Here is a 12,979-nt window from a genome sequence, read left to right as displayed (position 1 = left end):
GCATTCTGTTGTTTTCTGCCCACTTCTCCAACCTGTCCAGATCTGCTTGCAGCTGTTCCCTGCCCTCTGGCATGTCCACCTCTCGCCGTAGCTTTGTGTCATCTGCAAACTTGGACAGAGTACATTTGACTCCCTCGTCCAAGTCACTGATGAAGACATTAAAGAGTATCGGTCCAAGGACCAAACCCTGCAGGACCCCACTGCCCACACCCTTCCAGGTCGAAACCGACCCATCCACCACGACTCTCTGGGTGCGACCCTCCAGCCAATTCGCCACCCACCGGACTGTGTAGTCATCCAAGTCACAGCCTCTTAACTTGTTCACCAGTATGGGGTGGGATACCGTATCAAAGGCCGTCCTGAAGTCTAAGTATACGACATCCACCCCTCCTCCTGTGTCCAGGCGTTTCGTAATCTGGTCATAAAAAGAAACTAGATTGGTCAGGCACAATCTGCCCTCCATGAACCCGTGCTGATTTCCCCTCAGCATAATTTGTCCTGCCGGGCTCTCACAAATGTGAGCCTTGATAATTTTTTCAAAGACTTTACCAAGGATGGAGGTGAGACTGACTGGCCTATAGTTGCCCGGGTCCTCCTTCCTCCCCTTTTTGAAAATGGGGACCACGTTGGCCCTTTTCCAGTCCTCCGGGACTTGGCCCATGCACCATGAGCGTTCAAATATTCCCGCCAGTGGCTCTGCAATGATGTCGGCCAGTGCCTTCAGCACCCTCGGATGGAGCTCATCCGGGCCTGCCGACTTAAAGGCATCCAGTTCTTCCAAGTGACTCTGCACCACCTCAGGATCTACGCATGGAAGTCTGGCGCCTTGCTGCTGCCTCTCTACAACCCCAGTGAGAGACTTGTCGTGCCCCTCACTTAGGAACACTGAGGCAAAGAACTCGTTGAGGAGTTCAGCCTTGTCCCCCCTATCTGTCACCAATTGTTTCTGCCCATTTAGCAGGGGTCCTATTCCTCCCTGGGCCTTCCTTTTACTCCCTATATATCTAAAAAACAATTTCTTGTTGTCTTTTACTTGGGTTGCCATCCTCAGCTCCATGGTAGCTTTGGCCTGTCTAACTGCCTCCCTACAAGCATGAGCAGAGGAGGTATATTCATCTTTGGTGATCTCTCCCTGTTTCCACTTTTTATGTGCTCCCCTTTTGGCCCTTAGGCTGCCCTGGATTTCTCTGGTCAGCCATGGAAGCCTCCTGGCCCCTTTCCCTCTTTTGCCTCGCTCGGGGATCGTCTTGTTTTGTGCCCGAAGGATCGTTTCCTTAAGGCACAGCCACCCTTCTTGGGCTTCCATTTCTTCAAATCTCCTGCTCTGCAGTGCATCCTTGACTAATCACCTGAGTTCATTGAAATCAGCTTTCCTAAAGTCTAGCACTTTCACCCTACTAGTTACCTTACCCGCTCGACGTCTTATGTTAAATTCTATTATTAGGTGATTGCTGTCCCCCAGATGGCTACCAATCTGGAGGTCCGCTACCATGTCATCTCCCGTTGCCAATACCAGATCCAGTATGGCATTCCCCCTAGTGGGACCGTGTACCTCCTGTGTCAGGTGGAGGTCCTGTACACAGGTTAGAAACCTGCGTGAGCGGTGGGACTTTGCTGTCTGCGTCTCCCAGTAGATGTCCGGGTAGTTTAGGTTCCCCCATGACTACCACCTCTTTAGCTATACCAGCTACCAGCTCTTTAGCTGGTTGTTATACAACCAGTTTGACTTTCTTGATGTTTGTGTAATCAAAATCTCACTATTAAGTACAAAAACAGCTAACTACATTAATTTCTTTTATTATTTTCAAATTTTAACAAACATCTTAACATTTTAAAATAGTAAAAGAAATCAAATTAATTGTCAACTAATTTTTAAATTACATATTTCAGTAGTTACCCAAAGGAAAAAATGACCCAGATCTTTTGTACTTATGTATATTGTAACTGGTATCAGTTTCATATTAAAAATATTAAGTCAACTCTCAGTGAGAACTGCAGAAACAGAACCCACTTCCACCAAAATAGAATAAAAAATGAATGAAATATGCATTGCTTAACAAGAACATTCCAGAAACACAAATGCCATAATGAATATAGGCAATTGTGAGACACCCTGGTACCTACCTATTAAAAGGCTTTAATCGAGCTACACCTTAGACCTATACTTATTAAGGTCTATAAAGGCTTTATAGATACTTAAACCATTTAAACAGGGGTATCAGAGATAAAGCCTGTGGCCTGGATCTAGGCTGCAGAGCCCATCATCCAGCTGGCTATGCTGCCTGTGGGTCCTCAATAGCAGGCTGCATGCAGCACATGCTGGCTTGGACCCCACACACTGCATGAGACATGTGGAGCCCATCTGGCACAGGCTGCACACAGCACATGGGACCAGTCTGGGGCATGCACTTCATTTAGCGCCTGCACCAAAATGACCCTGCATGAAGGATCCAGGGCCAGTCCAGATCAGGTGCTTCATGCAGTGCCTGCACTGCACGGGCATGCATGCTGGATCCGGGGCCAGGCCCACAGACCAACTGCTGCCCATGTTGTATCCAGCATGCAGGGCCAGTCTGGCATAGGCACCATGTACAACCTAAGCCCCAAACCAATCCCATGTACCATGTGCCCTTCAGGCCTGCCCACTGGATCCAGGGCCAGTCCAGATCAGGCCCACAGACAAGCCCTGATGCCAGATTCAGTGCATAGGTTCAGCACAGAGCAGGCACCGCATACAATGCAGGCCCCACACCAGTACTGTGCGCTGCATGCAGCATGCATCCTGGACCAGCCCCACATACCATGTCCAGAGATGGCATGTACTGCATGTGGGACTGGAGCACATGTGGCCAGTCCAGGGCACCCACTGCATGTAGCACCTGTACCAAACTAGCCCTCTGACCTCACATGCTGAATCCAGGACAATCTCAACAGCCCAGTGCCCTTCATCCAGCCCACAGGGCCCAACAAATCACACCCCTGATTTATATCTATACTTCTGGGACCGCACCTTGCACTATAATCAGAGGTGACCAAATTGCAGATATTAGCATGGATCTCTGGTATGAAATTTCGAGCTAGAAAGTTGCATTCTACAAAGTCTGAAGCTTTCAAATTGTCCAGGTACAAGAGAAGAACATGTCTGCTGGACAATTAAAGAGTATGATCACTGCATCCAATTATCAGAGGACTTCTCTTCCAGCTAAAGGAGGAAGCTGCTTCTGCTGGCTGTCAATAAAAATCCTATTTTTCAACAGTGAAGAAATAATAAGCATATTACACCAGTTCATTTCTCCCTAGGAAATCTTCCACCCCCAGAATGACCAGACCAAGCTGCATTTAACTTTCCATATTCCTTAAGACTAAACATATTCAGAACCACAGAACTTCCTCCTACCATGTAACTGAGCTTGCAACAGCAACTTACTGCAACTTCCACAATTCATTCACTCCAACATGCAAATGCTTTGCCAACATGGGCAAACAATATGCCACAATCTTATCATCATTAGATTGTCCGAAGATTGGAATGAGGTGCTGCCTGTATACTGATGATGCCCAGCTCTCTCTCTCATCTGACCCAGGCCTGGGCCTCAGTCCTTTCCCAGTGTCTGGCTGTAGTTGGAAATTGGATGCAGGTGAATTAATGAAACTGAATCCAGAGCCAGAGTTGATGGTGGTGAGCAGAGTGCATGACTTAGTAGGAATTGGGACAGCTAACATGAATGGAGTTCAGCCTCCACTTATCTTTCAGGTTTGTATCTTGGGGTGCTCCTAGATCCTCCTCTGCATCTACATCTTCACGTGGCAGTGGTAGCTAGGAGTGCCTGGGGAGAAGTACAGGACTCTTTCCTTCAGATTCAGATCTGGTCACCATCATCCATGCCTTTGTAACCTCAAGACTAGACTGTGGCAATGCACTCTATGGAGGGCTGCCCTGGAGAGCCATCCAAAAGCTGCAGCTGATGCAGACTGCAGCATCCCACCTTCTGCCACGGTGCATTGCCAGAAGAACGTAACTCCCAGGCTCCAGCCTGCACTGGCTCCCACTGGTTTTGACCTGTAAGGCCCCAAATGGTCTGGACCCAACACACCTAACGGACCACCTTTTTCCTTATGCCACATCACAATCCTTATGCTACATCACAATCCCTATGGGCAGACCTTCAACTTCCTGCAAGTACTGTCACTGTATCAAATCCACTTGGTGAAAATGCATGGGAGGTCACTCTCAGCAATCACTCCATAGCTCTGGAACTCCAACTCCCTCCTTCTTGAAGCTTGGATTTTGGCAGGCTTGGACATCTTTTGGAAGTGCTGTATTCAGGCAGGTGTTTAACAAATAAAGCTAGGCTGGGATATTATTTAAGGATTTTCTGTTTTATGTTGCTATTCTTGTCACCTTTTAAGTTGTTTTGTTCTCTTGTTTGTGCTGTTGTAAAAGTTATTCTGTTCCCTCACTGTAAACCACCTTGAGCCTTTGCTGAGAAGCACAGCGTATAAATTGAACAAATAAATACAATAAAATTCATGTAGTCACACCCCTCAAGAACACTACCCTATCCAAACGGATGAAAGTTCTTCAGGGGCTTCCTGGTCAGCCCACCAGGAGAGACCATCTCTCATTCCTCAACAGCAACCATCCCAACTACTTAAGCGGCTCTTAATTCTCTGCAAAAATTCTCCCTGAAAGCAGATCCATCTATATGGAAGGATGGGGACTGCATTGCAGCACCCAAGGATGCTGCAAAGGGAAACTGGAGAGGATTCTAACTGCAATCACTGGGCATGAGGAGACACACACACGCTCTGAAATTCACCATCTTCCCTTTTCCCAAAGCCTCCATCTATGCAGATGCAGGTCTCATTCAGTCTTATTCCTGTATTTTCTTTCGAACTTTGCTATGTGCCGCTGCAAAAATGATGCAGCAAGAACATACAGGATTCCTTTGGAGATTGCGGGGGGCAGTATTATGAAGAACGGCAGGGAGAAAATGAACTATACAGGAAAAACTTATAGAGAAATCTGAAAGAACAGACATGTTAGGAAAAAGCAGGCAGACAATGCAGTCTGACAGCTAACACGTCAGGTCCACAGTAAGGTATGTACAATGGTAAAATCATTTTCTCATTGAAACTGAGCATCAGGTCCATGTGGCTAACATTTTACCATCATAGAAAAATGGTAACAAAGCCATCTGAACAGGAAGAAGCAAGGAAACAGGATGCTTTAAATAGCAGGTGTTTGCAAAAGACTGCCAGAGTCAGCTGTCCCAAACTGACAACCAGCCTTTTATATCAAACAGGCAGCAACCTTTTATCACCTGGCTTGTCTCCCAGTTCAGGGACTGGCTACAAGAACCAGCTAATAGCTGAAAGAAAATATAAAAGAGAAGAACTAGTAATAAATAAGATGGGAGACTTTAGGAAGATTGCAAACTGAGATAAGCTATAGAAAATGCTATCAGAATTAGTGCCTAGAAAGAATTGTAAGTAAGAAGTTAATCACTACAGATGTCACAAAGAAAAAAAGGCAACAAGGACAGAAAAAGATGTTGTAATACATTTTTAATGTTCATTAAATGCCAGTTGCTTATTCAATCATGTACTGGCCTTCAATGTCAAGATGTTGCACCTGCTTTTAATACTTTACAAATTTGACACTTAGATACCATGATGAAAGATGCCTTTCAAACACCTAGATTCAATCTAGGTGGTTATATTATTTATTGGTTATATTCTTGGTCTGTTGGTTATATTCTTTATTTATACCAGCTAAACATGAGCCCCGTACAATACAATCTATCTAGGGCAGGGTTTACCAATTTTGTTACCGGTCTGTATCATCTCTAGTAGAAAAGAACCTGATCCTTAATCGGGTTTCTGACATGCTATTGTGAAAAAGAAGTGATGACCAAGTGCATTTTAAAGTAACTTAATTATTCAAACTAACTCTACAAAAAATAACATTTCACAGGATTGAGTGCTCTGTGTTGTCTGCTTGGTCTTTACGTCTTGCAACTTTGATAAAGTAAAACCAAGTTAACATTTTAGTGAAATATTTAAAAGTTGTTTTATTTTATTCAAAACAATCTGGGAAAAAAGTGATTACAATCTTTTAGCGATATTATAGCCTAAGAAAACACAATTGTCATTTCTGATGGACCACTTTTACTTTGAACTATTCACTTACACAAATAGACACACTCTATAAGTGCCTTTCTTATATCTTGTGTAGCACCTTATAAATATATCACAACAAAACTCCTCCAAAAAGACAATAATCAAGTGTGTTCTTACAGTTCCAGCATGAAAAAGCCCATTGAATTTTTATGAAGCAAAGCACACTGTAAACTCAGATGTTCTATTTTCTAATAAATGTTTATCTTCTATAATGCACTATATTGTGCTTTAAAACACTCTCTTTTTTTAAGTCAACCTATTGGTCCTGTATTTTTCATATAAATTGCTTCAAATAATATATGCTGAGTTCTGCAGAGACCATTTGGTGAGATTCTAATAATCCCTCTTGGGAGCTGACACCAACTTTCAGCAGCAGGTCCAACACTGCAGATTAGAATAATAAAACACATGCTGCTGCAGCTTCCAGAAAATACAAGTCTGTCTTTTTCAAGCTAGAGGATGACATCCTGAGACATCTCAGAAGCCTCTTGTCTCCTAGCTAGAAGCATAACGCTTTTTTTTTTTTAATGAGCAGTAAACAGTCTGGAGTCCAAGCACACCCAGAGAGTCAACTAACTCTTTTTATCCACTACAAACATTTTGGTCCCTATTCTAGGCCTTATTTAACTGTAGGTATAGAATGACCCTACATTAGTCTGATTGGACAGTGTTAGTAAATGTGATTTTTTAATTTTATATCGCCAGTTAATTTGAATTAAGGAGAGTGTTGTGACCGTTAAATTAAGAGGTCTAAATGCAGTAAACAGCACTTTTTCCATTAGTAAAACAATCTTTAACTCAGTTTTTCACATAGTGAAAATGCTGTTTCTTTAATTCCTTGTATAAAAAACCATAACCAAACAGATGTCATTAAAAATTTACCTCCAGGAAAATATGGGCTTATCAGAAGGTTAGGATTTAACCCCTCAAATTAATTTTGTATTATGGTATTTGTCAGCCTAAAACAAATTATACATTTTCTCCTCATATTTTACTGTTATTTCCTCACAAAATTCCAGCTATAAATCCCAGGTGGATCTAAACTTGTCATGTTTGACCTCCTTGGTTAAAAGCCATCCAGTGTGTAATGATTTTTTTACACTGCTCTGAAAAATGAAGTTTTTCACATGCACAAATGTTAACAGGAATCAAAGTCTCCTGTTTCTTCCTCTGACCTTCAACAGCCCTGTCTTATGCAAGAAAAACAAAACAAAAAGCAAAAAAAACCCAGCTGCTTTACTAATTTATAACCACCAGGCAGGCAGGAGTGATCTAAACAAAAACAAAAAAATCCCACCAATAACATAGATTTTTTTTTTAAACCTACAAACCAGCCTGACGGATTTCCGCAGAGAGAAATCCTCAGCCTCATTCTTTTGTAGCAAGTATGATCCCAGTGCTTTTGCTCCAGTTGTGAGATCTGTATTAATCTACACAAGGCCCAGTGTTGTTTTAAGTTGCCTCATCAAATAGATGCTTCACATAAAGCCATGACTTTTTAAGTCAAAAGAAATTCCCATGCATATGAAGTAGCCTAGTGGAGATTTAATTAAACAAATTTACACAGCTCCAATGGATTTGAGAAATTCCAGCATCCAAAAATAAAAGAAAGATTAAAGGTTTTTAACTACCCCCATACTCACTGAATGCAGCCACTGCAAGAGCCAGGGTGATAATAATGGAGACTCCGGAAACCCACAAGGCCTTCTTCCTGTAGCTCTGAGCTTCATGAGGTTTTAGCCGTGTGCTGCTTTCTAGTAAACCTAAGAAAAGGAATACACAAAGTGGTGTGAAAATTACATTACTCCCTGTAAATACACAGCCATCTCAGTTCAGAACCAAACTAGCTATTCATGTTTTACACTGCACGCAGTACATTATGTGCCAAACCCTATGCACCCTATCCAGTTTAGGTAAAATAAGTTAAACAGCAATGGTAGAAGGACCAAAGACAGGAGCAAAGAGAGCACATGGGCTCTACAGTTTTCCTGGTCCTGTACCCAGGTGATCAATGATAAAGCTCTCGACTTTCATTATTCAGGTTAGGTCTCCGCTCCTGAATGGAACTAAAAGAACCCATGGGAAAAAATAATCATTTTGGGTGTCAAGTTCACAAAGCTCATAACCCTGAGAGATTGATTTGCTGATGCATTAAAATATATAGTGTATGTATGGAGTATCAAAGCAGGAGCAGGCATATTTTAGCATCACAGCCAAAGATGGAAAATGCCTATTAGAGCCTGGGGGTCCACACTCCTGCAAGGCCAGGAGAGACCCATCAACAGGATGCAACACAGAGCAAGCTGCAAATTGGTCCTCCTTCTACTGAAATCAATGCAACAATCCCAACTGACTTCAGGGGTTGCAGGATTAGTCTCATTTTCTTCTTTCACCCTGCTTTTCCAGGGGTGGAATGCTTCCCAGCCCGCTGCCAAACCCCAGGAAACAATTCAATTTAGTAAAAGAAAATAGTGATATTCTCCTGCTTCCTACTCTTTCGGCGGATATAAACCGGATGGTGTTTAATACCAAAAAATGGAAGGTACTCCGCTGGCAGGGCGGGGGAAAAGAACCCACAATATACTTACAGGCTCAGCAGTGCTACACTTGCAAGATGAACATGAGCCACCAATGCGATGTTGCAGCTGGCAAAGCAAGCAAAACTCTGGCTTGCATCTATAGATGCTTCTCAAGTAAATCCCAGGATGTTATCCTCCCGCTGTACCCGAGTTTGGTGAGGCCACAGCTAGAGTACTGCATCCAATTCTGGGCTCCACAATTCAAGAAGGATGTGGAGAGGCTTGAGAGAGTCCAGAGGAGAGCCATGTGCATGATCAGAGGGCATGAGAACAGGCCTTATGAAGAGAGGCTGTGAGCTATGGGACTCTTCAGCCTGGAAAAGCGCAGGCTCAGGGGTGACTTGGTGGCTGCCTATAAGTACATCAGGGATGTGCACCGGGATCTGGGGGGAACAACTATTCACCAAAGCGCCCCAAGAGATAACAAGGACCAACAGTCATAAACTCCTCCATGACCATTTCAGGCTGGACGTAAGGAAAAATGTCTTTACTGTCCGAGCCCCCAAGGCCTGGAATAGACTCCCTCCAGAAGTGGTGCAGGCACCTACTCTGGACTCATTCAAGAATCGTGTGGATGCTTATGTTGCTGGGATCCTGTGACCCTAGCTGACTTCCTGTCCCTGGGCAGGAGGCTGGACTTGATGATCTTCGAGGTCCCTTCTAGCCCTAAGGTCTATGAAATCTATGAAACTTGTTAAGTCTTATTTTGCTTTGAAAAAACAGCTAGCTATTTGAAGATACCATCTTTTGTCCAATCCACACCGTTTCTTTTACCTTTGATTAGGATATGTATTTCATTTAAAATATATTCCCCTTCACTAGCAAATCTGGCCCAAATCAGTTTCACAGACTCTCTGCAATATTTGATTTAAGAAATGTAAAAGCCAGCTAGCCTTTCCCAGCGGTTCCTTTAAGCTGGCGTTCCATTTCTCAGGGATCATACATATTGGAAAAGGTGGGACTGTAAGCTATTGTAGTTAAATATTGCAGCCATAGAGAGCAGCATGGCCCAGTGTCTTCAGCACAAACCTAAACATTAGGAATTCTTAGTTCTAATCCTATTTCAATCACTGCCTCACCACGTGTCAAACTCTGCCAACACATATATGCATGGGGAGGTGCGAAAAAAATAGTACGAGACTAAGCCGGCTCTGAAACAGAATCATAGGAAAAACTGTACAGAATAACAGGAAGTCTCTTTCTTAATTGTTATGTTGTAAACGTTATTTTCTCCCAACATATTTGTAATGCTTTTGAAAAGTACCAGAAAGAGTTCTGAAGGTTTGAGTCCTGTCTTGATTTCACCGGACAGGTAGGGCAAGGTTAGTAATAATATCAACTTCCCATCTAGCCTACCGACACCTGCCTGGCGGGATTACCAAAAGTGTTGGAGGTGCAGTTTATTCTACACATCCATTCAGCACCTGCCCTGTTTGCTGCCGCTGCTGACAGCCGAGCACATTTTCATTGGTGACTTTCTGTGATGCAAGCATCTACCCACCGATCTAGAGATGAAGGTGAAATTCCATTGTTGTAATAATGGAAATAAAGAACCTCTCTCTTTGTTTCCTTGTGGGTCTTTTTCCCTCACTGTCAGGGGAGAAAGTTACCTTCAGGTTTCTATTTTAAGATCCAAATTCTGTAGCAGTGAAAAGGAAGCTACCTCTTACCGACTGACTTCAGCTTTAGACTTCAAAGCTAAAATCAACATGGGACAGAATGGCAAACAGCCATTCCTGAACCTTTCCTTCTTTAAAGAACATCACCCAATTCCCAGGTAACAGTGAGCTGCAGCCATTAAGTCCAAGACATAAATAAGTGTTTACAAATCACATAAAACCTAGAAAAACTTTCAGAGCTCGTCTCTGGTCCCTGCTATTTATCCTTTCGGTCCCAAAAGCAAGGTTAGCACCATATTAGATTAGCCCCTTAATTTCATGAAGTCAAACCATTTCTGCTAGGAAACCTATACTGTAACGTGAACGTCAAAATGGCTGGCATATTCCCAGTTAGCAGGAACGTGACTCTTCCCTGCCTAAAATAATTCACCTACTTCTTATTTATTTACCATTTTCCACCCCCATGAGAAGCATCCAGCCATTTTTTATGAAGGTCCTTGGGGACTTCAGGCATTTCCGCAAACGAGTTTCCACACACACCGAACACGTAGAACGAAAATAATTTCACAGGCTACATCAGCTCATTCATTTACATACAGCGACTAGACGCACAAGGGTATGCTTCTGAATCTTTTCACTAAATATTACAAAACAGAGTTTGGTTTTAAGTGACAGCAGCACATTTTAGACGGTCTCTAAATATGACCTTGCTACAAATATTGCCTCTACGGACCAGATTTCTCTGCCCTGAAATTAAAGTACCAAATTATTTTTGCTGCAACTAGTTTAACGCATAAATATCGCTACAGTGAAAACGTTGTATTTGTTAAATGCACTGAATAGTCGCCTTTAAAGTTATCTTTCACCATTTCTAGCTAAAAAAAAAAAAAAATACATATATGTTTTTAATCAAGAGGGAGGGGAAGCTGCAGAACATTACACTGGCACTCCTGTGAAGTGATTTTAGGAGACGTTTTCCCATATGCTGATTTACCACAGTATTTTTCTATTGGACTAAAATAGCTTTTTTAAAATATCAGAATGACTGCGGGGGGAGGGGGTTTATTGGGGGGTTTTTCTACACTGTACAATTAGGAAATGAATCCAAGGGCCTGATCCAAAGTCAACTGCAACCCAGGGAAAAAGCTCCCTTCGACTTCAGACTAAGCCGGCAAAGAACAAATCTATTTTGCCAGGCGTCGGTCTCATCGACTTCTCTCTGACCGCTTGAAAAAAAGCCAAAGGATCCTTCCTCAGAGGGACCGACAAAAATCGCCGAAGCCAACCGCATTAAAGTTTCATCTCTATAACCCAGGCTGCTTTCATTGTTTGTGGGAAAGGAGCAGAGTGAAAAGTGCCATTTAAAAAGGCAAGACTCGAGCAATATTATCAACAAGGGCAGCAGGCAAAAAAAAATCATCATCCTGAAACTTTTCCTCGAACCGGGGGTTGGGGCAGCGGCAAGAAGATGCTGCGAACCCGGGGCGGGGCGGGGCGGGGCGGGCTGGGGACGGAGCCCGTTGTCACAATCCTGTAACTCGCCCTGAACCAGAGCAGCGCGTCCCCTCCCGGCCCCTACGCCAGCCCAGCGCCGAAGGGTCCCACTTTGGCACCGCAACCCCCAGCCCAAAACGGGGCATCTCCGCCTCGACCTCCAGCCGGCGGGGGGGGCGGAGAAGCAGTGCCCCCGGGGAGGCGCGCACGGCACGGCAGGGCACACCTGCGGCGCGGCGCGGCGCGGGCAGCGCTCACCTCGGTCCTCCAGCCCCTCGCTGAACTGCGCGCCGTCCCCGAGGCGCAGCTGGTCGGCGCCGGGCGGCGAGGCGCCGGGGGGCTGCACGATGGCGGGCTGCGGGGTGCCGGCCGGGTCGCCCCCGGCTGCGGGCGGCTGCATGTCTGGAGCGGCGCGCGGCGCGCGGACCATCCACAGCCCCAGCCCAGCCCGGTGCCGCGCGGGGGGAGGAGACTCGGCGCGGAGCCGAGCGGGGCGGGCAGCCGCGGGCAGGTGGGAAGCCGGGCCCGCCCCCGGCCGACAAGCCGGCGGGAGGGGAGGCTCCCCCGGCCGGGAGACGCGGCAGGATTGGTGCCGGCGTGCCTTCGTCTGGTGGGAGCGGGCTGTGTGTGCAGGGGCTTCACTGGAGACCCCCAGCACAGCACAGCACGTATTTGTAGTTATCTTTTTTTTCTTTTTTAATATTTTGCATCCCCCCCCCCCGGCCGTGCAGCGCCCCAAGGCACCGGGGGAAGAGCGACGTGGCCCTTCGGGATGTTCCAGCCTCTGCGCAAGTGGCCCGCTGACCCTTCCCAAGGAAAAGTAGCCAAACCTCGCCAGGCTCCCTGCACGGATTAAGTGCCCCCCAGGATCCCTGCGTGGATTTAGTACCCCCCCCCCAAGATCTCTGCATGAAATTGTGCCCCCAAGATCCCCGCATGGACTAAGTGCCCCCAAGAGCCCTACATAGATTAAGTGCCCTCCCCCCACAATCCCTGCATGGATTTAGCGCACACCCCCCCAGATCCCTGCATGGATTAAATGCCCCACAAAATGCCTGCATGGATTTAGCACCCCTCCCCCCAAGATCCCTGCATGAAATTGTG

At 45.3% G+C, this 12,979-nt stretch overlaps 1 protein-coding gene across 1 annotated transcript in view; it reads right to left on the bottom strand.

The window, feature by feature from the left end:
- The window catches only part of TMEM163 (transmembrane protein 163), a 218,410-nt gene extending 206,064 nt beyond the window's left edge, over nucleotides 1-12,346 (bottom strand). The window contains exons 1-2 of the mRNA XM_006258108.4: nucleotides 12,134-12,346; nucleotides 7,827-7,946 (exon numbers count right to left, since the gene is read on the bottom strand). Coding sequence (XP_006258170.2) covers nucleotides 7,827-7,946; nucleotides 12,134-12,305 — 292 coding nt within the window. The 5' untranslated portion in view covers nucleotides 12,306-12,346. The remainder of the gene's footprint in view (nucleotides 1-7,826; nucleotides 7,947-12,133) is intronic.
- Nucleotides 12,347-12,979: the final 633 nt, after the last annotated feature.

The sequence above is a fragment of the Alligator mississippiensis genome, chromosome 4, assembly GCF_030867095.1.
Source record: "Alligator mississippiensis isolate rAllMis1 chromosome 4, rAllMis1, whole genome shotgun sequence".
NCBI classification, from domain to species: domain Eukaryota; kingdom Metazoa; phylum Chordata; order Crocodylia; family Alligatoridae; genus Alligator; species Alligator mississippiensis.
Note: the sequence above shows the minus strand (reverse complement) of the source record. Positions and strands in the feature narration are given on the sequence as shown.